General features: G+C 41.0%; 1 protein-coding gene across 1 annotated transcript in view; it reads left to right on the forward strand.

The window, feature by feature from the left end:
- Nucleotides 1-5,922: 5,922 nt before the first annotated feature.
- Nucleotides 5,923-23,517, forward strand: part of CFAP70 (cilia and flagella associated protein 70) — a 70,432-nt gene continuing 52,837 nt past the window's right edge. Inside the window, 7 exon segments of the mRNA XM_045581736.1 lie at nt 5,923-6,018; nt 7,872-7,974; nt 9,104-9,290; nt 11,392-11,490; nt 11,671-11,750; nt 12,969-13,148; nt 21,593-21,775. Coding sequence (XP_045437692.1) covers nt 7,912-7,974; nt 9,104-9,290; nt 11,392-11,490; nt 11,671-11,750; nt 12,969-13,148; nt 21,593-21,775 — 792 coding nt within the window. The 5' untranslated portion in view covers nt 5,923-6,018; nt 7,872-7,911.

Here is a 23,517-nt window from a genome sequence, read left to right on the forward strand (position 1 = left end):
AGTGAGCCAGGGGGCACTGCTATTGGCTCACTGGAGAGTTGGGCCCTTGGAGCTTAGGAGAAAGGAAGTTGGCGCCTGAAGAGAGGGAGCCCTGGACATGCTCAAGGGAGAGCATGCACTGGGACCTTATTTGTTTTCTGAAAGTGGGAATTTTAGGGGAGCTCAGGGGAGGATCTCAGCAGAATATTGACCAGCTTTCCTGGTGTGTCCTCTAACGTGCTGATGCATCACAGTGAGTGTGTAGGGGGTTTGAGATTATCCTCTGGTCAGCTTCTCCTCTTAGATTTGTCTGGCTCTCATTTTTGGTTGTTGTTTAGTTATTTATCCCTCTGACTTTATCCATTCTTCTGTTTGGCTGGCACTAATGGCACTAATTGGGTGTTTGTTACCTCCCTGACTAGGCTGATTTAAGTTCCTCTCTCTGGTTGGGGAGGAAAGATGTAAACCATTTATTCCCTAGTGTCCTTGTGAGGAAGGTTAGTAAGGAACTAGGAAAATTCCTTGGCAAATGGATTGAGGAAACCAAGATAGATAGCTAAGCAGATGGCCCAGGAATCTGCAGCCAGCTAATAAAATTAGGAGATCTTATCTTCCCTCACCAACGACACTTAGGAGCAAATGGTTTACACATTCCAGACAGTGAGGAGAGCAGACCAGCCTTGATCCCAGTCCCTTCTGGTGACATTCTTTTTTGTTGCTCTTTATTTTGTTAATCCTCACCCAAGAATATTTTCCTATTGATTTTTAGAGAGAGTGGAAGAGGGAAGACACACAGAGAGAAACATCAACGTGAGAAAGACACACCAATTGGTTGCCTCCCTCATGTGCCCCGACCAGGTCCAGGGATAGAGCCTGAGGTAAGTGCCCTTGGCTGGAATCAAACCTGGGACCTTTAGGTTTGAGCATGAGTGCCTATGCTCAACCCACGGAGCCAACTCTGAGAGAACTGGTGACATTCTCTGAAGGTGAAACTGACCAGAGAATGACCATTTTTATGCATCAGCATATCAAAATTCGATATTCTGTTAATATTGAGACTCTCCCCTGAGACTTTCCCTAAAATTTCTGCCTTTAGAAAACATAAAAACAATCAAGACAAAGGACCCAGCATACTCCCTTGTGCAGGTCTGTGCCCTCATCCTCCTTTCCTCAGGCGTGTATTTTTGCTCTAAAGATTCCAAGGAGACTTGCAACCTGGGGAGCAGTGAGCAGCGACAGCTCATCTTGGGCCAACTCCCGGAACCTGTCTCCAATGTCCCTCCTTTTGCCTCTGTAACTTGTTTCCCGAGTCCATGCAGCCCAGCTGGTTCACTTTTTCTGCCTCTGTGATTTCCTCTCTAAAGGACCGAGGCAGCCTTGCCTAGGCCTGGCCCTTCCTCACATGTCCAGAGGGCCAACTCAGCTCTATCTGGCCTCAGTCCTATTGCTAAGGTTTTGCCTCCTTCATCTTCAGCCCCTGCTTTGTTTCACTGTCCCCAGCTTTAGTAAGCGCACTCTCAGAATTACCTGGACTCATTTCATGAAATCTTTCCTGCGTGAAGTCAAGAACCCACACATTCCAGATTGTGCCAAGGCAGGTCTGCCTTGGTCCTGGTCCCTTTCCAGGAACACTTGGTGAGGGTGGATAAGGTCTTGAGATTTGTTAGCTGGCTGTTAATTGCTCAGATGCATAACTCTCTGTCTCAGTTTCCCCATTCCACTTGCCAGGGGATTTTCCTAGCTTTTTCATAACCTGCTTTAAACTGAAGACCCAAATTTTATGTATAGTAAGAGTCTAACGGTTATCTGTCAGGAGCTTCTCCCATTCTCTGTATTCCTGGAAGAACCTCAGACTGAACTCTTGTCTTCCCGCCCTATGACCTGCCCGTGTCCATCTCTGCAGGGAAATCCTGGTTTCATTTTCTCTACCAATGGACTGAGACCTGCCCTTCAATCAGAACTGTGCCGTTTGGATACCTCATTTACAAAAAACTGGCCTAACTTAGAACCTGGGCGCAGACTTTTGCTATAAAAGATGGCCACCCCTTTGTCTTGGGGGAACACAATTTAGGTTGTTACCTAAATCTATGTCTCCACACTGCAACTCCTTTGCTCACATAAATGCTTTTTATTCTTTATTACAATCTAAAATTAAATTTTGGTTTACTCACAACAGGTGTAGCCACAAAAGGAAACACAATAGACTAGAGGCTCAGAAAAACAATTTAGTATATTCAAATGTCCTAGAGAGGGGAGGCACTGCACACACAGGGCCACGTGGGAAAGATGCCAGGGTGGTCAGGAGCCTGGGGGAGTACTTAGGCCTTCATTGGGGTGTCTGAGGGAAAGGGGAGGGAGGGCAAGGCAAACAGATTAGGGTTGGCTAGTTTGAATAAATGCGAGTGGCCTTCAATTGCCTGGTAACTGGCCCTGGGGTGATTAAAGTAGAGAAATTATAGCTTCCTGGGGTGCAGAGCCAGATACTGGAGGTATAGCTCTGGATTGGTTAGTCTGCAGATCAAAGACACGCTCCTGGCTGGCCCTTTGCTATCTGTAAGAACTGGCTGCTCAGGGAGGGGATCTCTGCTACCTAGAATGCTTTTTTATGATGTAACATAACATACAAAAAATCATATATGCCTGGCCTGTGTGGCTCAGTAGTTAAACATTGACCCAGGGACTAGGAGGTTACAGGTTTGATTCCCATTCAGAACACATGCCCAGGTTTCAGGCTTGATCCCCTGTAGGGGGCGTGCAGGAGGCAGCAGATCAATGATTCTCGTGGATGTTTCTATCCCTCTCTCCCTCTTCCTTCCTCTCTGAAATAAAATTTTAAAATATTAAAAATTATATACTGGTTGGGTAAAAGTAGGTTTACAGTTTTCATTTGGAAAATAGGACAGTAATTAATACAAAATAAACTTTAATGTACTCACAACTGTAAACCCACTTTTGCCGCCCCCCCCATACACACACACACAATTTAGATTTACAAGTATTTTCTCCCATTCTGTGGGTTGTCTAAATTTTCTTGATTGTGTCCTTTGATACACAGAACTTTAAAATTTGATGAAGTACAATTTCCTTTCTTTTTCTTTTTCTTTTTTTTTTTGTTACTTGTATTTTGGGGAGTTATGTCTAAGAAACCATTGCCCAATGTAAGCTCAGGATGATTTACTCTTATTTTTCCCCCCAAAATTTTATAGTTTTGGTTCTTATATTTAAATTATTGACATTTTAGTTGATTTTTATACATGGTGTGAGGTGTTATCTTCTTTCTTTTGCATTTCTATATCGAGTTGTTAGCATTATTTAAAAAATATTATATATATATATATATATATATATATATATATATATATATATATATTGATTTCAGAGAGGAAGGAAGAGGGAGAGAGAGATAAACATCAATAATGAGAGATAATCATTGACCTGCTGCCTCCTGCAAGTACCCCACTGGGGATTGAGCCCACAGCCCTTGATTGGAACCAAACGTGGGGCCTTTCAGTTTGCAGGCTAACACTCTATCCACTGGGCCAAATGGGTAGGGCAAGTTGTCCCAGCATTATTGAAAAGACCGTTCTTTCCTCATTGAATTGTTTTGACACCATTAAGCAAAAAAATCAACCATAAATGTAAAGGTTTATTTCTGAACTCTCAGTTTGATTCCATTTATATTTCTATCCTTAGATCTTGATTTCTGTACTAGATTACGTGATAACAGGAGCTTTATAAGTTAGAAATTGGGAAGTGTGTGTCTTCCAACTGTTTTTTCAAGATTGCGTCGGCTATTCTGGGTCCCTTGCATCTCCACATTAATTCAATTTTTATTTTTTTTATTGATTTTGTACAGAGAGGAAGGGAGAGAGATAGTTAGAAACATCGATAAGAGAGAGTCATCGATCAGCTGCCTCTTGCACACCCCCTACTGGGATATGCCCGCAACCAAGGTACATGCCCTTGACTGGAATCGAACCCGGGACCCTTCAGTCCCCAAGCCAACGCTCTATCCATTGAGCCAAACCGGTCTTGGCTAATTTTAGAACTCACTTATCACAGAGTGGTATGTATAGTTTAAAATTTTGTTTTAAAGTAATTTCAAATGTATAGAAAAGTGCCCAAAACAGTGTAAAGAACTCCCGTGTCCCTGTTCACCCAGATTTTGAAGTAGTTAGCATTTTATTGGCTCATTGCTCACTCTGTTTGTGTATGTGTGTGTATGCATACCTCTTGTCATTAGCCTTTTTCTGGACCTTTGGATGGTTAGCAGAGCTCACAGCGGACATGGTGTCCTATCACTCCTAAACACTCCCGTGTGTATTTCCCCCAAACAAGGCCACTCTCCGACATAACAGTCAATGACCTTCCACATCAGGAAATCAGTATTGGCACAACACTACCATCCAGCCCACGAAGCCCATTCACCTTTCCCCCACCGTCCCAGCAATGTCCCTTTTCATTTCTTATCCAAAAAGCTATAGGAGAATACATATTGCATTTAGTTGCCATGTATTTTGAGAATCCTTTGGTCTGGAGCAGTTCATGTCTTTCTTATCCTTGACAGTTTTAAGAGAGTACCAGCCTTACTTTCTAAAGGATGGCCTAAAATTTGGGTCCCTCATGGCAGGAATACCAAAAATGATGCTTTGCCTTTTCTCTGTGAGTCTCATCAGACTCTTCCCAACATTGGTGATGCTAACCTTGTTAACCTGATCATGTTGGTTTCTTCAATTATCTGGTTTTCCCCTTTGTGATTGATTAGTATTTCAAAATCATGCTAATATCCTAACCTTCATCAAACCTCCCCCTATCAACCACTGAAGATTTCTGCCTGAATCATTAACACCTTTATAGTGGGCGCCAAATGGTAATTCTCTATTTTCACTATTTCCTCTTCATTACTGAGTGGCATTCTATGGTTAGAACTTTCCTTTCCATTTATTTATATCAATGTGAACTTGTGTATTCTTATTTTATTTAGTGGATTGTCATTCGTTCATATTACTGCTTATACTGATGCTCAGATTTGGCCAGTGGAGCCCCTTCAAGCTGGCTGCTAAGATTGCAACATTTTGCCCTAACCTGTTTGGCTCAATGGATAGAGTCTGCCTGGGGACTGAAGGGTCGAGGGTTCCAATCCAGTCAGGGGCATGTACCTTGCTTGTGGGCACATCCCCAGTAGGGGGCTTGCTGGAGGCAGCTGATCGAGTTCTCTCTCTTCAATGTTTCTAACTATCCCTCTCCCTTCCTCTCTGTAAAAAAATCAACAATATATATATATATATATATATCTATATATATCTATCTATATATATATATATTTTTTTTTAAAAGATTGCAACATTTTAATGTATGTATTCTAAGATTCCACCACGCTATGACTGCTTTGTAATATGCTATTTTGGGAATATATGTGTTTATCCACTCTTCTGCTGATGGGCACTTGGGTCCTTCTCAGGTGTCTACTATTGCTTTTTGCTATTCCAACTCTATTGTTACACTTGAACTGTATTGAAATCTTTCATTACATCATGTACTTCAAGTCTGTATATTGTATAATAGAAATACTAAGCACTAGAAGCAGCGTTTTTCTCTCACCGAGAGGCTCACTTTTAAAATTCTCTTACCTGCATTTTTACTGGAGATTTAAATGACGTGTTTTTAAAAACATTTAATAAAGGTTTTATCTTTAAGTAAATTTCCTTTTCCACCCTTCGTATTTACGTAGGGATAGTGAAAGAAAAGGGCTGAGATAGCAAAATTAAAAGGCGGAAAACCTCGCACTTGCCCCTAACTGTTGCCTAGGGAACGTGCCGCCGCGGAGGATGGACTAAGCGGGCCAATCAGCACGCGTTCCGAGCGCAGGCGCAGAAACTCACATTTCCATTGGGCCGTTTCTGCCTCCAAACGTTATCGTGAGGGGGGGGGGGGGGGAGGGACCAGGAAGACGACACTTCTGGTAACTGCAGACACTAAGTTCTCGCGAGAGGTAATTGGTTGCTATAGTTGCGAAAAACGCAGCTGTGGCTGTCGCAGGTAAGACAGCTGTCTCCCCAGAAAACCCCTTCTTCCCGGGCTCCCCACCCCGCTCTGCGGCCACACCCGTCCCCTCACTCTCTGCCTCGGCAATGGCAGAGCTGAAGCGCATCCCTGCGCGGCTGCACCCCCCAAACGCACCTAAACGCCACCGACCCCACTAAAGCGACGCCCCGCCAAGCCAGGCCTCCCACCCACAGCGGGACAGAGACCCTCCGGCTTGGCTTGGCGCAGACGGCGCCCCGCTGCAGACCACACCTCCTCCCACCGGCTCCTTCATCTCACTTGTTTCTAACGGACTCCTCCTGCACCTTCTGAACAGATGACAAGAAATGCGCGCCTTGTGTGGGCAATAGGAGTCCCTGCCTGACGGCCCTGACATAACTTGTAATTAGCCGTATTTCTTGCCTTCATTACTCAACAATATGCCGCTAATGCCTCTTGTAGAACAGGCATGGTGCCAGGCCCTTAGCGGCTGTAAATATGAATGACAGATTACTTTTACTTTTATTCTTTTGTTAATCATCACCCAAGGACATATTTCCATTGATTTTTACAGAGAGTGGAAAGAAGGGGGAGATACAGAGATAGATAGAAAGATAGAGACAAATAGATAATAGAGATAGATAGATAGATAGATAGATAGATAGATAGATAGAGATGTGAGAGACCCACAGCGATTGGTTGCCTCCCCCACACGCTCTGACCAGGGCCAGGGACTGAGCCTACAATGCCCTTGACCAGAATCCAACTGGGACACCCTTTAGTCTGCGGGTGGAGGCTCTGTCCACAGAGTCAAATCAGCTAAGGCGACTACTTACCTTTAAGGGGGTAATTGAGCATTTAGAAAAGCAGTGAATATAATAATGCCATTTGTGCTTTGCTTAATAGGTTAAACAGTTTTACTATTACAGTGGATATCCACAACAAAGGTGAAACAGGTCAGAAATGTTATCCATTTTACAGTAGGTGAAACTGAGGCTCGGAGAAATTAGACATTTGTCCAGGGTCAGGCTAGTAAAGACCCAATTCATGTAGTACGATTGAAAAGGAAAAAAGAAAACGAATACAAAAGGTCATTTCAAGCATAAACCGTGCTAGGCTGTCAGGACCACTTAGGCCAGAAGGATCCTGGAGATGTGGTGTTGAACAAGCGATAGGAGACTTTCAGGTGAATGGGAAGACGAAGGTGAAGCTCTGAAGAGACAGAATAATGTTAAAGTCTGGGGGCAGCAAGAAGAAATCTCATTATTTCGTACCACCAGTCCTAGACAGAATTAGCATAGTAACTTGAATTGCATTAAGTTCCACTTTGAGTTGAGTCAGAAAACATGACCTTTAAAAATACACAGATATCCAATTTATTTTTTAAATGGTGTTCTCAGTATTGTAAAATAATTAGAAAACATTTTTGACTAAATGAGACACATGTGACAGCTTTTTCCAGTGGACTAAACATTCTATGTGCCTGCCATATATATATATGATGATGATGATGATGATTAAATAACCTTCAAGTGGAGTTTTGCACTTTAAAAGCTACCAAAGAATACTATGAAGGATTTGGGGAATGGGAATTGGGGAGATGGCATTCTACCCTCTCTGTTTTGTGATAATTTGTGCTTAATGGGTCAGATACATGTATGAGGATCCTTTTAGCACTATCAGTGGAATCATCCTTGTGACCAGCTTCCTGAAGCCCTGCCTGTCTAGCAGCAAAGGTTGGAAAGACCACAAAACAGTGCTGGACGATTGCACTTCCCTAACTTCTCCCCTGGGGTTAGTTATGAGTAGTGTGAGTACTTGTGCAGCTACGGGATATGAGGGGACAGGTTCGTTCATTATGTTTACAGGGACCAAAGAAGACCGGAGGGACTTTGTTCAGGTGCTGACATGGAGCAGATCACATCAGCAGGGAAGCTTGTGCAGATCACTGTGACAGATGGCTATGAATTGGTAAAGTTATTTTTGGAAATCTGAGAAGTCCCTAGTTTATTCATATTTTTTGAAAGTATATTTATTTTTGAGCTTAGATCTCTCTGTCAAAATCTGTGGGTTGAGGAGGCTGTGTTGGGAACACAATGGGAGGGAATGGAGTTTTGCATCATCCTATACTACCAATCTACTGGCTTTACATAGCAAGGGCCCTTCCCTCTCATTGCTTCTCATTGGCAGTCTAGAATATGAATCTGGTAATTTGAATACAAAATTTAACAGGTAAAATAAGGAGTCATTTTTGTTTTCCTAGTCAGCAATTTATTCCCTTTTTCTGAAGTCTTCCAGAGTTTCCTTTATGATTAATTTTATTTGATGAATTTAAATAATAAGATTACAATATGATATAAACTATTAAAATTATAATAATAATGAAATGGCAAAATATTCATTTAGTATTAAATAAAAAAACTCTTTACAAGCAGGATGTAATATATGTCCTCTACTTTGTTTTAAAAGATATATATAAATATGTGTGCATATATATACACACACACAAAGAAATACACATATGTATTCACAACAAAACACTAGAAAAAATATTTGAAAATGTTAATGGTATTTGCATACTAGAGATTACAGGTTATTTATTTTAAATGTATTTTTATTGATTTTAGAGAAAAGGAGAGGGAAAGAGAGATAGAAACATCAATGATGAGAGAGAATCATTGATCTGCCTCCTACACACCCTACACTGGGTATCAAGCCCCCAACCTAGGTATGTGCCCTAAGTCAGAATTGAACCTGGGATCCTTCAGTCCACAGGCAGACGCTCTATCCACTGAGCCAAGGGCAGTAATTTATTTTTATGTGTTTTTCTCATTTTTCCACACGTTCCACAATATAATTTTATAAACATAATGAGTGTTATTTTTTTTAACTTCAACATTATGGCATATAAATACAATGTTGCATTTAATTATAATTAGATTTGTTTAATGACTTTCTACCTACTTCATTTGTATTTGTAATGTAGCTTGATATGGGAACATGGAAAATGCTATTTAGTTCAAGTAAAAATGGGTTGCCAGATGTGTAGAAAAATCCTCTATTTGAATATAATTGTAAAGTAGTATGTTTCTGTCAACAGAAAGGTTCCAAAGGAGATACCCCAGTTACTTTCATTCGTGCAGAATTTAATCAGGCAATTCTGGGAGACTCAGCAAAAATTACTGTTTCTTCAGAAGGAACTGCAAAATACAACTTCACTAGCAGTTTTGAGTTCAATCCTGAAGGAGGAATCACTTTAGATGACCTCGCCCACAAACCTGTGTTCTGTAAGTCTTTGTGCCTGTAAAAATGTTAATTACATGAATATGTTATGAGGAGATTCTGAGATGTGATAGAAGATGTTGTTGGGACAGATGGACACACTTTACCTTTCTAATCTAGGTGTGACATGGTATACTTTGAGAGCTACCTGCTAGTTTGTATCAGAGACCTGTTGGTATATGACTAAACTTTGCAGCCCTTATCTCCTAAGCTGACTTGGGAGCCTTTCTTTTTTGTTCTTGTCTTTAGAGTTGCCAGATTTAAATAAAACAAAAAACAAAATTTGAGATATACTAAAAAAATTATGAATTGTTTATCTTAAATTTAAAATTTTAAGTGGGTATCTTGTATTTTACTTGGCAACCCTATTTATTTCTGTATACTCACCATACTGTCTAGCAGTTGTTAATTCGACTCCCTTACTAGCGGATGCAGTTTTTGAAATCTGGCCTGGATCTTATTTATTTCAGAGTTTCTACTGCCTAGAAATATCTGAAACAGGCATGCAGGCGAGAAGTTAGGGGTGATCAGGCAGGCAGGTGAGCAGTTAAAAACTAGTGGTCTCAGATTGCGAGAGGGTCCAGGCAGGGCTGAGGGACCCCCCAACTCTGTGCACAAATTTCATGCACTGGGCCTCTAGTTAAACTATATAAAGCAAACCTGACAGAATTGAAAGGAGAAATGGATAGTACTACAACAGTAGTTGGAGACTTCAGATATCTCACTTATAGTAATAGAAAGAACAACCAGATAGAGGATAAGTAAAGAAATAGGGAACTTAAACAATACAATAAACTACTTACATCTAAATGACATACAGAACACTTTACCCAACAACCACAGAATACACATTCTTCTCAAGTGCACATGGATATTTCAAGTACAGACCGTATGTTGGGCCACATATTAAGTCTTAATACATTTAAAAAGAAACTTACAAAGTATCTTCTACAAATACAGTGTCAAGAAGGTAGAAATCAATAATGTTAGAAACCAAAAAATTCAGAAAATTTAGGAAATTAAACGACACAGTTATTTTTATTTTTAAAATATATTTTAATTGGTTTTTTACAGAGAGTAAGGGATAGGGATAGAGAGTTAGAAACATCAATGAGAGAAAAACATTGATCAGCTGCCTCCTGCACACTCCCTACTGGTTATGTGTCCACAAAGATACATGCCCTTGACCGGAATCAAACCTGGGACCCTTCAGTCCACAGGCCGACGCTCTGTCCACTGAGCCAAACTGGCTAGGGCTAAACAACACACTTTTAAACAAATGGTTTAAAGAAGAAATCACAAGGAAAGTTATAAAATGGAAACACAACATACCAAAACTTAGATGTAGCAAAAGTGGTGCTAAGGGGGACATTGATAGCTCAAAATGCTAACATTAAGAAACAAGAAAGATCTCAAATCAACCATTTAACTTTTCAACTTCAGGATGTAGAAAATGCAGAAGATGCCCTAGCTGGTTTGGTTCAGTGGATAGAGCGTCTGCCTGTGGACTGAAGAGTCCCAGGTTAGAGTCTGGTTAAGGGCACGTACCTTGGTTGTGGGCACATCCCCAGTAGGGGATGTCCAGGAGGCAGCTGATCTATGTTTCTCTCTCATCGATGTTTCTAACTCTCTATCCCTCTCCCTTCCAATCTGTAAAAAATCAATAAAATATAAAAAAATAGCAAACATTAAAAAAAAAAAAAGAGAGAGACTTAAGGGACATTAACTAATTACAGTGTGAACCTTATAAGCAAACTGTAAAAAAAAAATGCTATTGACAAACATGAGGTTGAATAAAAGAAAAAGATTACCATGTTCTTAGACAGGCATGCTCAACATTATAAAAATGTCATTTCCACTAAACTTACCTGTAAGTTTAATGTTATTTCTAAAATCTGCTAACATTATATATATAACTTTTTTAAATTACAGTTGTCACAGAAAAAAATCGCTAAGGTGGTCCAATATTTTCCACCAATAATGGTGCCTTCTTGGGTGTCACATTCATTTCTCTTAAATTTCTTTGATAATGCACTGCTTATCGCATCTCAGTTATCTGATAAATGAGTTAGCTATGCTCTCGTTTCTTTGTTTTGGTTTTCCCAGTAACTATGATTGAGGTTTTACCAAAGGAGAAGAAACAGAAAGATGAGAAGACCTTAGTCCTTGGTCAAGCTGTGGTGGACCTTCTTCCTTTAGTGGAAGGTGAGGTGCATGATTTCCTCAAAAGCATATATAACAAGCTTCATAAAATTTAACTCCAGTGAAATGCAAAAAGTCAGCCTCATTGAATTTGAGGGGTTTGATGAAAAGATGAGCACATTTATCTTTGCCTACCCTTCCTTTTTTGGCTTGACTTGGTCTTTTTTTTTTTTTTTTTTCCAGGAGAAATTTCATTTGAAACAGCCATCCCGCTGCACCCTGTTCCAGGCTCTCCCCTAGAGCCTCTTCAGCCAGGTGTTAAGGTAATCAGGTTTTAACTGTCAACGTTTCAGCCTGCCATTCAGTCTAACAAATCTGTCTGGTGTTAAGGTTCAATTCAGTTGAGTCCAAATTATCAGGCACCTTCTTTTTACAGGCACACATAGTGCTAGGTTCTGGGAAACAAAGAGAAATAAGGCAGAGTCCTAGTGTAGGAGTCCATAATTCACATATTATTGATGATAGCATGAATTCCATAATGAATGAGGATGTCTTCATCTTTATATTTCTAGTGCTATAATAAAGTGTCTGACATATAAGCACACATTTTAAACCTACTTTTTATTGTACACTATATAAAAATTTCACATATTCATATTTGTCTTTATCTACATATGGATATATATTTGAAAAAAATAGTTTTTATTAAAAAGCACTACATTTACCAAATCAGAAGTTCTATTGGATAAATAATTTGGGAATTTCCCATTAGCATGGAAAATAAATTCTTTAATAATAATATTAATTGTTCTTATTAATATTGACTTCTAAGAAATAAAATGAAAATGAACAAATTCTTGCCTCTTCTCTGTTTTGTTTTGTTTTTTAAAAAACACTAGTTGTCTTGACTGCCCTACTTGGGTACATTTTTAATGTCTAATTCTTGGCAGCTCCTCTAAAAAAATTTATTCATTTTGCTTACTCCTGCTACCAAAAAACACTTTTTTTACATTTGAAAAATAAAAATATATTAAAGAATATAATTTTCAAATATTTAATAAAACATAGTTTTTTTAAAAGCACTACATTTGAATTATAGAATAAACATAAAATATAGACTAGCAAAAAAAGTATCCCAGTCTCACTCACTCATGTGCAAACACTATTAACATTTCAGTATAGAACCTTCCAATTCCTTTTCTGTATGTATTTGTATACATACTTGACCTGAGCATGGCAGAAGGGAAGCACTCTAGCTTAGTTCTTTCCTTGGCTCTATCTCTGTCCAAATAACTAGAGAAAGTTATTTGAATCCTCTGTATGAAATAAACTTGACCATTGTTACCTTGAACAGTGATATATTCAAAGGAGATAAGAAAAAAAATATTCAGTGAGATAAAGAGGTCTCTGGTATTTTCAAAATGTTGAATGATTTTTTTTGACAACAAAAAAAAAATTTTAGTTTTAATTCCAGTTTGTTCCTGGGAGCATGCCCGTGCAGCATCCACTGACTCTGCTGCCATTTTTATTCTCATCTCCAGCAGTGCAGTCTTGAAGTTAAAGTATCTGTGCCAGAGCAATTATTGACGGCAACACAGATATTAGGAGGAAATCTGCTAAAGGTCACATTGGAGGCTGCCTACTCTGTGCCTGAATCCTTCGTGCCAATAGGGCCTGTGCAGAACTATATCGTTGGTCTGCAAGTTCCATCAACTGCAGAGGTAAAGCCCTATAGCTACATATTTATATACTAGAGGCCCAATGCACGAAATTTGTGCACGGGGGAGGGGGTGTCCCTCAGCCCGACCTGTACCCTTTTAATGCAGAGGCCCTTGGGGGATATCCAACTGACAACTGGACATCCCTCTCACAATCCGGGACCTCTGGTTCCTAACACTCACCTGCCTGCCTGCTCTAACCACTCTGCCTACTGGCCTGATTCCCCTAACTGCTCTCCCCTGCTGGCCTGATCTCCCTAACTGTCCTCCCCTGCTGGCCTGATCACCCCTAATTGTCCTCCCCTGCCAGCCTGGTCACCCCTATTAACTTTTTTTTTTTTTTTTTTAATCTTATCCCCTTCACACACAACTGTATTTGACTTCCTTATTGGCTTCTCCCTCTCACACAGTTTTTCTCTCTACTTTATGTGCCACTGTTTCCTACTGACTCATCATTTATAAACTTTTCTTTCCTCCTATTTCCTACTTCTGTCCATCATCCTTCTTCCCATCTTTCTCCTACCTCCCTCCTCCCCCACATTCCTTCTTTCCTTTATCTTTATCCCTCTTCTCCCTCCCCTTTTTCTTCCTTCCCACCTTAATTTTTTTTTTCACTTCCTCCCTCTGACCTGCTTTGCTCCCTGCCCCATTTCTTCCTTCTTTCCATTCTTCTTTTAAGTTCTACTGGCTCCCTTTTAAAACTTTTCTTACCTCCTCCTTCTCATCCTACTGTTCCCATAAACTCTTATCTACTTAATTCCACGGTTTTAATATCTATCTACATGCCTAATTATTCACTATCATTTATCTTTTTTTTTCTTCTGACTCATACTTTTAAAATCTGCCCCCAGTACACAACTATACTTGATTTTCATTATAGCTCCTACAGTTCACTCATATCTCCTTCCTTCCTTAACTCTGTTCTCTACTGACTCGTTTATAAAGTTCTTCCCTCCCTCCTTCCCTTCTTCCCCACCTCCTCCCTCCTCCTTTACTCTTCTACTCTTTTTACAGGCTAATTAAAAATTCTGTGCTTTCCTCTCTGGGACCTGTAGCTACCTCTGTTTGTGCACTCGGGCCCCTCTCGCACTGGCTTTGAGGGGCTGAGTGATGAAGCAGCTGTGTCTTACCTCTGAGTTGGGGGAGGGTCCAGCCGGCCTGGGCCGGCATACATCCAACTCGGGGACCACAGCTTTACGTGCACGCATGAGCATTTGTGGGCGCGTTAAGTCTTTTCTCCTGTTGAGTGCTGAAGGGGTGGACGCGGAGGCCTTTCCCACCCCTCAGCGTGCCCACTCCCATGCCTGGAGTGGTTTGTCATCCACTCCCCTCCAGAATTCACAGGCAACAGGCGTGCTTGCGCAGGCACGGTTGGGCCCGGCTTGTCCTGGGGGGAGAGGGAAAGGGACATTCCGCCCAGGATGTGAGCTCCGGTCTGGGTTGGACCGGGCAGATGAATGAATGGACAGCTGTGGTGTGAAGGTCGTCTGTGCACTCTCTGTTGTTGTGCCCAGGCCCTTCCTTCTGGTGTTGGGTCCACGTCCTCTCGATTTGCATGCGCGACACCTCCCAGGGTCACTGTTGATGCGTGCCCCCCCCGCCCCCACACACACACCTTTCAGGTGTCGCCCCTCAGCTCCCCCCACCTCAGGGGGGAGTTGGTGGCATCCTGGGCAGAGTGCCGGACAGGGCGCGGTGTCACGGGGGTGTTTGTTGTGCACCAGGAGAAAAAGAGGACTTGGGACTTGTGTGAGGCAGGGAAGCGAGCCTCACACAAGGACCCCTGCTGCATGTGCATCTGCTGGTCTGTCAATATGCAAATTGGTCATTACTGTGACACTGTAATGGACTATTTGCATATTATCTCTTTATTATATAGGTATTTAAACTCTCATATGGGCATCTCTTCTTCACCTGCTAAGATTTCATTCAAAGCAAGCTCTGCTAATGGCTGAGATTTATTTTAGGCTTAAAAAATAAAGTTTATTTCTGTGTTATAAATAGATGTTTATGTTTATAATTTATACAGTATATTATATTTAATATAGTATAGATTATATATAATTTATATAAATAAATACTTTAGGATGGAAAATATGTAAAAATGTCTTTAAGTTGACAAACCTTTGGGTGTATTTCTATACAGATTACCTTATGCATATGTTTTGTGGATTTTGTATAATGTACTTTATATAAAAAACTCCCTCTTGCCCTGGCCAGTGAGGCTCAGTTGGTTGGAATACCATCCTGCACACTTGAAAGGCCACAGGTTTAATTCCCCTCAGGGCACATATCCAGGTTGCCGGGTTGATCATTGGTCAGGGTTGGGGCAGGAGGCAACTAATCTCTGTTCATTCACACATCAATGGTTCATTCACTCTCTCCTGTCTTCACTCTCTAAAATCAAAAGCATGTCATCAGTGAGAATTAAAAAAACAAACAACAACTTTCCCTTAATTTCAGATTATTTTCTTAGTCCAAATTTCTATAGAATCATTACCGTATTTTTCGGACCATAAGACGCACCAGTTTTTAGAGAAGGGGAATGAAGAAAAAAAGATTCTGAAACAAATAGTGTCCTAAAATATTTTATGTGCATTAAAACCCAACATCACAGTCATAAACACATGTAATCAACCCTGTAAAGTAAACAGCAGCATTTAGAACCATTTTAGAGCCAGGCAAGCACACAGAGACCACACAGAGCCGGGCAAGTAAAAAAACTTTTTTTTTAAAGTATATGTGTAGGCTATATTTGGACCATAAGACGCAGGGACTTTTCCCCCCCACTTCTGGGGGGGGGAAAAGTGCGTCTTATGGTCCAAAAAATACGGTATGTATGGATCTTTTGAGGCTCTTGATAGAGATTTCCAAACTGCTCACTAAAAGGGTGTAATTAGTTAATACTCCTATCTGTTATATTGCCACTTTAAATTTTCAGTAAAGAATCCTCCAATTTCTCTTCAGCATTTTACATCCTATCAGCTGTACACAAAGTTCCAATTTCTCCACATCCTTGCTAACACTTATTTTCTGTTTGCTTTTTTTTAAATAAAAGACAATGTCACAGGTGTGAAGTAGCATCTCCTTGAAGTTTTTATTTGCATTTCCAAATGACTAATGATTTTGAACATCTTTTCATGTGCGTAATGGCCATTTGTATTTTTTTGGTGGTCGGGGGGATATATATTCAAGTTCTTTGCCCATTCTTGAATCATTTTTGTTCTTGTTGAGTCTTTGGAGCTCTCTGTATATTTTAACTATTAATCCCTTATCAGGTATGTAATTTGCAAATATTTTTCCCCACTCTCTGGGTTATCTTTTTTACTCTGTTGTATCTTTTTTATTGTATTAAACATATTACTGTGACATTGGTTAATAGGGTCATATAGGTTTCAAGTGTACATTTCTATAATACATGCTTTGCATATTGCATTGTGTGCCCACAAACCAAAATCAAATCATCTTCGGTCACCATATATTTGACTCCTTTACCTAATACCTCCTCCTCACCCTCTTCCCTCTTGTAGCCATCATACTGTTATCAATCTGTGTTTATGAGTTTCAGTTTTATATCCCACATATAAATGAAATCATATGGTTCTTAGCTTGTTCTGTCTTATTACAATATTTATTTATTTATTTATTTATTTATTGTTAAAAATATATTTTATTGATTTTTTACAGAGAGGAAGGGAGAGAGGAATAAAGAGTTAGAAACATCGATGACAGAGAAACATTGACCAGCTGCCTCTTGCACACCCCCTACTAGGGATGTGCCCGCAACCAATGTACATGCCCTTGACCAGAATCAAACCTGGGACCTTTCAGTCCACAGACCAACGCTCTATCCACTGAGCCAAACCGGTTTCGGCTGTCTTATTTTTTTTTTTTAATATAATAAATCTTTATTGTTCAGATTATTACAGGTGTTCCTTCCCCCCCCCCATTGCTCCCCTCCACCTGATTCTCAACCCACCCCATGCCCTTACCCCCTGCCACTGTCTTCATCCATAGATATAAGACTTTTGTCCAATCTCTTCTCACACCCCTCTTACCCCTTTCCCCTAAGAATTGTCAATCCACTCCCTTTCTATGTCCCTGATTCTATTATATTCACCAGTCTATTCTGTTCTTCAGATTTTTTATTCACTTGACTTTTAGATTCACTTGTTGGTAGGTATGTATTTGATGTCTTTTTTTTTATTTATATTTTTATTGATTTTTCACAGAGAGGAAGGTAGAAGGATAGAGAGCTAGAAACATCGATGAGAGAGAGACATCGATCAGCTGCCTCTTGCACACCCCCTACTGGGGATGTGCCTGCAACCAAGGTACAAGCCCTTGACCTGAATCGAACTTGGGACCTTGTTCTTTGATGTCTTTTTGTTGTTCATAGTTTTTACCTTTACCTTTTTCTTCTTCCTCCTCTTCTTAAAGAATATCATGTAATCCTGGTTTGGTGGTGATGAACTCCTTTAGCTTTATCTTGTCTGTAAATCTCTTTATCTGACCTACAATTCTGAATAATAGCTTTGCTGGGTAGAGTAATCTTGACTGTAGGTTCTTGCTGTTCATCACTTTGAATATTTCTTGCCACTCCCTTCTGGCCCGCATAGTTTCTGTTGAGAAATCAGTTGACAATCATAGGGGTACACCCTCGTAGGTAACTGTTTTTCTCTTGCTGCTTTCAAGATTCTCTCTTTGTCTATTGCTCTTGGCATTTTAATTATGATGTGTCTTGGTGTGGTCCTCTTTGGATTCCTCTTGTTTATGCGCTTCCTGGTCTTGTAAGTCTATTTCTTTCACCAGTTAGAAAAAGTTTTCTGTCATTATTTCTTTCAATAGGCCTTCAATGTTCTGCTCTCTCTCTTCTTCTGGCACCCCAAAAATCTGGATGTTGGTACACTTAAAGCTGTCCCAGAGGCTCCTTACACTATCCTCACACTTTTGGATTCTGCTTTCTTTCTGCTCCTCTGGTTGGGTGTTTTTTGTTTCCTCATATTCCAGATCTTTGGTTTGACTCTTGGGGAACGTTGATCTACAGTTGAGTTTCTGTATATTCTTTATTTCAGACAGTGTATGCTTAATTTCTAACTGGTCCTTTTCCTTTTTTTTTTTTTTTTTTTTTTTTTGTATTCTCATTAAGGTCCTTGAAGGTCTTTTCAAGTTTCTCAGTGGTTTTTAGGAGATTCTTGAGTAATCTTATAAATGTGATTCTGAACTCTGTGTTGTCCAGTAGTTTACTTTCCTCCATCTATCCCATCTGTGGCATGCTTCTGTGTTTCTGCATTTTGGTTGCCTCCCTGTATTAATGGAGTGGCTTTGTGTGGTAGGTGACCTATAGGGACCAGTAGCTCAGCTTCCCCAATCACCTGAGATGGTTGCTCTTGGTACACCCCTTTGTGGGCTTAATGCAAAGTCTTGGTTTAGTTAAGCTTTGATTGCCATTGGTGCACTGGGAGGAATTGACCTCCAGGCCAATTATCTGTGATGACCCGCTGTGTCTATAATGGAAGAACTGCTGCACTGGAGACACACTTATGATGCAGGCCTTGTTTCAGTGATGCTTTGGTGCTCATTGAGTCCACCTCCTGAATGTGACACTTATAGATGTGAGGAGTTGAAATCCGGTGTCTCACACTGACCACTAGGTACACTGGCTTCTGGATCTCCAAGGGAGTGCAGTTCAGCTACTGCCTGAGGCTTCGCTACAGGAGCTACAGTGAGAACCAAAGTCCTCTCCTCCCTGCTTGGAGCTTGGAAGCTTTTGAGCTGTCTGCACCAGGTTACAAGTTTGCTAGGTTAAACTGCAATAGAGAAGGCCATCCATATGCAAAAGCCGCTGCTTGGAACTTGGGTGTGTTTGTAGATTGTGCTGGGAGAAGTCTCAGGGTAGAGTCTCGGGGCGTCACTAGGCCAGGGCATGGCAAACAGTAATGGCTGCCAGCCAGCAGTCTCTGCCTCTCTGACTGCGTCCCCGTGTCTCGTGTCCCAGCACAGCAAACAATTATTATTGCCGCAGCTCTGCAAGCAAGCCGCCCTCACTTTCCAACCCGATGGCTGACAGTCCAGCTTCTTTCCAGAAACTGGATTTCAGAGACATTGGGAGCTTGTCTCTCTTCGGGTGAGAAAGCAATGCTCTTCACCAGCCGAGATCCGCCTCCTGCCTGTATCGCGCATACATCCTTGTACCTCAGTTTTTCAGCGCTTGTGACCTAAATGCTCCTTTTTCTCTCAGTCTAGTTGTAGTTTCCTTTCAGCCAGCTTCCCGTAGTTCTGGGTAGTTTTGAAATTATTGTGCATGGCAGCAGTTTAGGTGTGTTTACCTATGTTGCCATCTTGGATCCTCTCTGTCTTATTTTGTTTAGCACATATTGTCAAGATCCATCCATGTTATTGCAATAGGCAATATTTCATCTTATGGCTGAGTAGTATTCCATAGTATATATGTACCATATCTTCTTTATTCAATTGTCTATTGAAGGACACTTTGTCTACATGTCTTAGTCACTGTGACTAATACCGTGTTTCCCTGAAAATAAGACATCCTCCGAAAATAAGACCTAGCGCATGGAAAGATAAGACATCCCCTGAAAATAAGACCTAGCGCAACTTTGTGAGAAAAAATTAATGTAAGACACTGTCTTATTTTCGGGCAAGCAGGGTACTACAATGAACATAAAGGTGCATAAATCTTTGCAAATAAATATTTTCTAGTTTTTTTGGTAGATATCCAGAAGAGGTATTCCTGGGTCATATGATAACTCTATTCTTAATTTTTCAAGGAACCACCATACTGTTTTTCATAGTGGCTGTGCTAGTTTACATTCCCACCAGCAATAAGTGAGAGTTTCTTTTTCTCCAACACTTGTTATTACCTGTGTTGTTGATAATAGCCATTCTAATAGATGTGAGGTGGTATTTCATTGTACTTTTGATTTTCTATTTACATCTTTACTAATTTCCTATTGCAGATATATTTTAGATAAATTATAAATATCTAAATTGTAGGTCTTTGTCAAATTTAAGTTTGTTTTTTAAAAGATAATTTTTAAAAAGCTACAACATAACCCTTATCTGTATAAAAGCCTAAACTACTGAACGACCAGTTGCTATGATGCGCAAACCACCAGGGGACAGATGCTCAATGCAGGAGCTGCCCTCTGGTGGTCATTGTGCTTCCACAGCCAACCTCCTGTGTTCCCTCCACCCAACTGGCCCAGATCAGCACTGATCAGGACTGGGCGAGATGACCCTGGTTGGCCTCGATCGCTGGCCAGGCTGAGGAACCCCAACTGTGCACGAATTCTAAACACTTATTCTCTATATTTATAGTATAAATATAAAATGACAAAAAGATTTTAAATCAGTTCAAAGGAGAATCTGAAGAAACGACCCATATATAAGCAATCAGGACTATTGAAATTAAGTTTTTTCTTTTATTGAGTTTTAAAGAGAGAGGAAGGCAGAGGGATAGAGAGTTAGAAACATTGCAGAGAGAGAAACATCACTGATCAGCTACCTCCTGCACAACCCCTCTTGGGGATAGAGCCTACAACCTGGGCATGTGTCCTGATGGAGAATCAAACCTCTTGGTTCCTGGATTCATGTTCATTCTCTGAACAACACTGGCTGGGTGGAATAAATCTGTTAATAATTCAGCCGAAACCTGTTTGGCTCAATGGATAGAGCGTCGGCTTGGGAACTGAAAAGTCCCGGGTTCGATTCCGGTCAAGGGCATGTACCTTGGTTGTGGGCATATCCCCAGAAGGGAGTGTGCAAGAGGCAGCTGATTGATGACTCTCTCTCATCGATGTTTCTAACTCTCTATCTCCCTTTCTCTCTGTACAAAATCAATAAAAATATATTTTAAAAAAAATCTGTTAATAATTCAAACCTTGTTACCAGCCACAGGGCAATAATCAGTTACATCTCCACTGGACAAAGTACATTTGCATATCTATGGACAAGAATATTTTGAGTTATCATAAATTTTTAATAAATGACAAAATTATAACATAGCACAAAGATAATGAAGGGCAGAGGCCCTTCTACAGAATCTGATAGTTACAGAAGAGTCTGTTAGATAATACCCAGCATTGCATTGAAAGGACACTTCAACCCTTGACTAGTGTGGCTAAGTTGTTAGAGCATCAACCTGCACAACAAATGGGCTCAGGTTTGGTTTCTGGTCAAGGGCAGGTACCTGGGTTGCAGATTCAGTCCCTGGCACTGATTGGGGCTCGTGAGGGAGTTAACCAACTGATGTGTCTGCCTCACCTTGAAGTTTCTGTGTCTCTCCCCATCCCTTCCACTTTCTCTAAAAATCAATGGAAAAAATATCCTCAGGGGAGGATTAACAAAAACAATAATGACATTTCATTAGTCCATTTTGTCCAAAGTCTTTTACAAAATCTCTTAATGTATGGTATTTATTTCTGCAGAAAGACTATCCTATTGTCTTCAGGAATGGAACTCTGAAGCTTGGAGGGGAAAGAGAACCCACTCCCCGGCCCAAAAAATGGCCTATTGCTAACATTCTGGCTCCAGGAGCTAATAACATTCCTGATGCCTTCATCTTTGGTGGGCCCTATGAGGAAGAAGATGGAGAACTCAACCATGCTGAGGTGAAAGAGTTATTTAGCTTTTTTTGTGATAAATTCAGTGTGACATAACATAAAATGTTTTGTGAATCAATATAATTAATTTGCATTATTACCCGTTAAAATGGAACAATTATATGCCAAAATAATATAGTTATCACCCTAGCTAGTTTGGCTCAGTCTGTTTGTGAACTAAAGGGTCACGGGTTCAATTTCAATCAAGGGCACATACCTCAATTGCAGTCTCTATCCCCAGCCTCTGCGAAACAACCAATCGATGTTTCTATCTCTCTTTGTCTCACCCCTTCCGTTCCATACACTCTAAAAATCAATGGAAAAATATTCTTAGGGGAGACAACCAAGATGGCGGCATAGGGCAGACACCCGAATGCAGCCTACCACAACAAGTTTGAATTTAGAACTGAAAAACGGGGGAAACATCACCCCGAAGCGCTGGACGGCTGGCTGAAGGGGGGCTCTACCATCTGGGAAGGAGAGAGAAGGCGCGCTGACCCTCAGGAACTGTGAAGGTACAGAAAACTGTGTGCGCGAAAAAGCGGCGGCAGAGTTCGCTGCCGGCTGGCTTGCGGAGCACAGAGAGGGCGGGCTGAGTTCGCTACCAGCTTACTCCCTGCGCACGGAGAGGGCGGACAGCTAATGCGTGGCTGGCTTTCTTGTTCCGGAGGAAAACAAAACCACCCTGTTGCGCTGACAGACGGTCCCAGACAGGGAGAGGCCAGTCTGTCAGGCAGTGGGCAGAGATCTCTCGGAGGTGTGTGAAGCCAGCGGCCATTACTGTGGGACTCAGAAACCAGGCCCTCGTAGGGAGGGGCTGAATAAAGCTTGTCTGCACCACCTGAGACTACACCCCATCCAAGCAGAGCATAGAGGCCCTTCCAGTGGCTAGGTTCCTCGTTCGCTGCCAATAGGACTCTCCTAGGGAGGGGCAGACAGGAATCTAAAGATTGTCTGCGCCTATACCAAAGAGGTGCGCGCGCCTACAACCAATTGTGCGGGATTCAACAAAGCTTGTCTGTGCCACCCCTAGACTCCGCCCATCCAAGCAGAATACTGAAATCCTCCTAGCTGAGACACTTCTGATCCTCAAAGCCAATTGGCTTGGAGATCAACACTTCCCAGTGATACCAACAACAAGCAAGGCTTAACAACAAGACTGCACACACAGCCCACAAAGGGCTACACCAAGACTGCCCACCTCAGGTAACTAGGAGGCTGACTCACTGAACCATATAGTACACCTTAGCACACAAAGCCACCCTACCAACTCAGGGAAATTGTGAAAATGCCAAGACAAGGAATTAGATCACAAACAAAAGAAATGGAGGAAAAGAAGAGACTGGATATAGAGTTCAAAACCACGCTTATAAGGTTTTTTAAGAATTTCCTAGAAAAGGTTGATAAGATCTATGAGGAGATGAAAAGGGATCAACAAGAACTATTAAGGCATCAACAAGAACTAATAAGGGATCAACAAGAACTAATAAGGGATCAACAAGATATAAAGAATACATTGTCTGAAATAAAAAATATTATACAGACTCCTAAAAACAAAATGGAAGATCGCAAGAATCAAGTCAAATATTTGGAACATAAAGAGCCAGAAGATACTCCTCCACAGAAGCAAGAAGTCAAGAGAATCCAGAAAGTTGAAGATGATTTAAGAAACCTCTGGGATAACTTCAAGCGAACCAACATCAGAATTATGGGGGTCCCAGAAGATGAGAGAGAGCAAGATATCAAAAACA

This window comes from Pipistrellus kuhlii, unplaced genomic scaffold (assembly GCF_014108245.1).
Source record: "Pipistrellus kuhlii isolate mPipKuh1 unplaced genomic scaffold, mPipKuh1.p scaffold_m20_p_15, whole genome shotgun sequence".
NCBI lineage: Eukaryota > Metazoa > Chordata > Mammalia > Chiroptera > Vespertilionidae > Pipistrellus > Pipistrellus kuhlii.